Below are 4,132 nucleotides of genomic sequence, written 5' to 3' on the forward strand. Positions count from 1 at the left end.
GTACCTACACCGGCACTTCAAAAATAAATTGCAGAACCCATAAGGAGCCGTACACATGCCGCAGTTTTTGCGTGGCTGTGTCTTTAGTTGAAAACCCTGTGGCGATCTGTTCATCTGTCATACTGATCCATAACTTTGTTGTTATTAGTATCTGGTTAGCTAGCTATGCTAACGAATATAAGAAGCTTTTTCTACAACCAGTGAGGTAAAGGCACATCTTTATATGAGCATTACAGTTATAAAAAATAAGAGAATAAAGTAAATGACTATATAAAATACTATATGACAGTAAAAAAAAGTTGTTATTAATAAAAAAGAATACAGTTTAAAAGGGGAGTGATTTGTAAAATATCCATAAAGAAAAAGAAATCTGCTTACAGTTCTGTTCCATATGGATGTTGAGAGATGTATCCATAGATCTCTTAATTTTGCTCTCAAAGTGCACCAGATTGATGCTTTTAACTTCAACATTTAAAAAAAAAAACCTTCCCAGGGGAGCATGCCCCCGGACCCCCCTAGAGGAGGTTAGGTCCCCCACCACTTAAATCATGTCCACATGGATATGAAACTAAATACATTTGCACATATCTTGAGTCCATATCTTTCTGTTTTGGTGGTCATGCCACAACCGTGCACGTGCATGCATACGCGAGTCATGGTAAGATATCTGGATTACGACGTTGCTTTTTCTTTGCACAGCATGAAAGAAAGGCGAAATGAACGGGCTGTGATTTTAGTTTTTTAACCAGAGGTCAATCATTCGTACGGCCCTCGGAGGATGTTGCAAAAATTGAAATGGCCCTTGAGAGGAAAAAGGTTAACTACCCCTGCTCTAAAACCTGGAATTGGCATCGGCTGGGAAAAATGAAATTGGTGCATCCCTAAAAAAAAGCCGATTTGAAAATCATGTACTGTTAGTGCTTAGGTTTCAAATGTTTCACCACAAATGAAAAAAATGCCCAGAACTTGACACGGTTTCAGCTGCCCATCGCGACATCATGTCCGTTTTAGTTTCACCTGTCCATCATACATCCAGGTGGATCCTCTGGTGGCGTTTCAGGTTACAATTCTGCGTGAAGCGTTTCCCGCAGGCCATGCAGCAGTACGGTCTCTCCCCGGTGTGGACCCTCCGGTGGGCCTTGAGGTTGCTCAGCTTGGTGAAGCTGCGTCCACACAGGGCGCAGCAGAAAGGCCGCTCCCCCGTGTGCGTCTGTAGGTGGGCCTTCAGGTTGCTGGGGTGGGGGAAGCACCTCCCGCACTGACCGCAGCGCAGGAGGTGCCTCGGTCCGGAGTCTGGGTGGGGTAAAGGGTTTGCTTGAAGGAAGTTTTCCGAAGGATCTGTTTTGACGCTGACCCATGGGGCAGCGGTTCGGTTTTGTGCCTGTTGACCTCTCTGCAATGACAGTTGTGGAAATGGAGACGGAGCAGATTTAGACGTAGAGGGAGTTCTGTTGAGGGGGTTTCCAACTTGAGCTACAGACTGGGCGGAGCCATAGTTGTTGGCGTGAGCCGGCTTTTTCGTGGGTCTGTGGAAGTGCTGTAGGGCGCCATGCATTTTGAGACCTGTGCCTTTGTGGGAAATGTGGTTCTGCCTGAGTGCTTCCAAGCTCACTCTGTGCCGTTTTACTAAACACGAGAAAGACGTCATCCTAGACTTTTTCTTTCCTTTAGGCTCACTTTCCACATAGCCGTCGGAATCAACAACCTCTTGCTTGATGGTCACACATTTGGCATCACTGTTTTGCAGTGCTGCCTTTGGGGACCGTGAGGATAACATGTGAACTCTTTCTGGGGTAACCACAACATCCACAGTAACAGTGGGACTACTAATTTTAGACAAATCACAGTCAATTTCTGTTGAAAGTCTGTGATTCGGCATCAGTTCAGGTGTTATGACCGCCCAACCATCGTCCAACTCTAAAGATGGGTCCGTAGCCACGTGAGCTTCTTCCTCTAATGCTGAAAAAGAGATTTGTGAGTCTTGCTTAATAACATTCCTAAATAATTCCTCAGTGTTTTCTTGAGTGTGTTTTGGTTGTGCCTTCTCAGTAGAGCTGTGTGATTGAGGTCCTTCTTCACCTACAAAAAAAGGGATATATTAAACCATTATTTGGGATATTTTAGGTTGAGTTGTATAGTTTGATTCAAGCCAGCTTAAAATAAAAAAATTATAATATTGATTTAGGTTTATGCGTTATTACAAATATTTCACAGCTTAACTTTGCCATCCAGCAACCCGGTCTATCACAAAAACAGTAATTTTACCTTGCACAATAGATGTCCCTGGTCTACAGCCATCTAATTAGCTAGTTAGTTTGTGTGAATTTGGTTGGCTTCCAAGCTGCTACTCCTACTCCTGTGTTTATTTTGTTTCTGTGTGAGTTAAAGAGCACTATTATGGTGCTTATAGCGGCAAAAAGAAAATCATTTAAAAAAACAACAGTCATGTTTATTCCCAGAAATCATGTGCACAAGCCTCTAATCAGTGAGTAGTGCTTGTTTTCTTCTGTGTTAGACACATGTTTAGCAGGTATAGTCTGTTGGTATAGTTGAACATCTGTCAATTCACACCAAAACAATCTAGATTAATAAATAGCCCAACAGATTAAGAGGGAAAATATAGATTTCTGATTGTGGGGGGAACTATCCTATTAATATGCAAAGTAAACAATGGACCTAGGTGAGCACAATATTAATTTACCATAAAGGGAATCACTCCAATGAAAAGAAGAATTGGAGTGGTTATTCACTTCTTCTTCCTTCACATCCACCATTGGCAACCGGTCTTCTTCTCCAGTTGTCTAAACAGCACAGAGAACACATAACACAATGAGATTTAGATTTTTTTAGCTGGGTCCCAAGTAGTTCTAGTAATTATAATTCGTAATGTTCCATTTTGGAATTTCCCCCAAAAGGATGCACATAAAAACAAGTTTAAAAAAAGCATTCATCTTAAAGAAAAACTAAAAAATATTAGGGCGGCATGATTTGGGATAAAATAACTATTCCAAATTATTTTGACTGGAATTGCAATAGCAATATCATTTTTTAAAAATAAAAATATTGTATTAAGTCCGTAGTGAACGATTTATAGACCGGGACATATAAGCAGCGCCATAATCCTTGATTCAGAATTATATTTCCACATAGTTTTCTAATATTGTGCTTTCTGCAATTTGTATGTTGGACCAACCCATACTGCACTTTTGATTCAATTTTTATGAATTGTGCAACCATTGGCTGAAGCTTAATTGACGTACCCTTTTGCCACATCATAACAGAGTTCAAAATGTTTAATCTAAAATAATAATCATATTAATTTTACATGCATTTACCACAAAAGTGTTATTTGCTAGGTAAACTACGCTTTATATATTCATTGCCACAATACCTATTCCACAAGTTACAGGATAGATGGAAAAAAAAACATTCCTGCCCACTGCAATAACTCTCTATAACAAATCACCTCTGGCTGGCAGAGAAATCTCTGCTCCATAGCTTCTCTTATTAACCGGATTTAAACTCCCATGGTACACTTTTATATTCAATTCAATATTGAATAATCCATTTCTTGCACAATAATATCCTGCATTATATCTGTTACTGGAAATTTGTATTCCCACATGTATATTTTCCACATCCACCAATATATATATATATATATATATAAATATATTATTTCTATTTTATTTCTATTTCAGACATATTTTGGACTGTTTATTTATTGTGCCTTTTTTTATATATGCTGCTGCAACGCAAACATGTCCCAAATTGGGATCAATAAAGTACCTGTCTACCTATCTATCTATCTGTCCATCTATCTATAGATATTACATTACCTCCTTCAGACTATCGCTCCTGATATTCTACCGTTTCTCTCCCATTTAATCAACACTTCTCTAACTTCTGGTCACTTTCCAAACACTCTCAAGGAGGCAAGAGTAAACCCTCTCCTAAAGAAACCCACTCTCAACCCGTCCGATGTTATAAACTACAGGCCTGTCTCTCTCCTCCCGTTCCTGTCTTTAACCTGTTTAGCCCTGAGCCGGTTTTTCTGGTCTGTCTCGAAAATGACATTCCCAGAACAAATGACCATATCTTCCCTTCTGAAAGGGTTAAATTAATAATCTTT

The 4,132-nt window shown here is 39.7% G+C and overlaps 1 protein-coding gene across 1 annotated transcript; it reads right to left on the minus strand.

Annotated features, from left to right (window-relative positions):
- Nucleotides 1-755: 755 nt before the first annotated feature.
- Nucleotides 756-2,796, minus strand: LOC104950821 (replication initiator 1-like). The gene is made up of 2 exons (XM_010777400.1): nucleotides 2,702-2,796; nucleotides 756-2,079 (listed from the first exon to the last, which is right to left on the minus strand). Exons 1-2 carry the CDS (start codon nucleotides 2,772-2,774, stop codon nucleotides 1,025-1,027), a joined length of 1,128 nt encoding a protein of 375 aa, XP_010775702.1. The 5' UTR covers nucleotides 2,775-2,796; the 3' UTR covers nucleotides 756-1,024.
- Nucleotides 2,797-4,132: the final 1,336 nt, after the last annotated feature.

This window comes from Notothenia coriiceps, unplaced genomic scaffold (assembly GCF_000735185.1).
Source record: "Notothenia coriiceps isolate Sejong01 unplaced genomic scaffold, NC01 NC01_scaffold00018136, whole genome shotgun sequence".
NCBI classification, from domain to species: Eukaryota; Metazoa; Chordata; class Actinopteri; order Perciformes; family Nototheniidae; genus Notothenia; species Notothenia coriiceps.

Bases quoted from the DNA above. Each gene is read 5' to 3' on its own strand.
- LOC104950821 (XM_010777400.1), bottom strand. From the start codon at position 2,774: ATGGTGGATGTGAAGGAAGAAGAAGTGAATAACCACTCCAATTCTTCT. The intron at 2,080-2,701 runs GTAAATTAATAT...CTTTTTTTGTAG, and splicing joins TTGGAGTGATTCCCTTTATG to GTGAAGAAGGACCTCAATCA.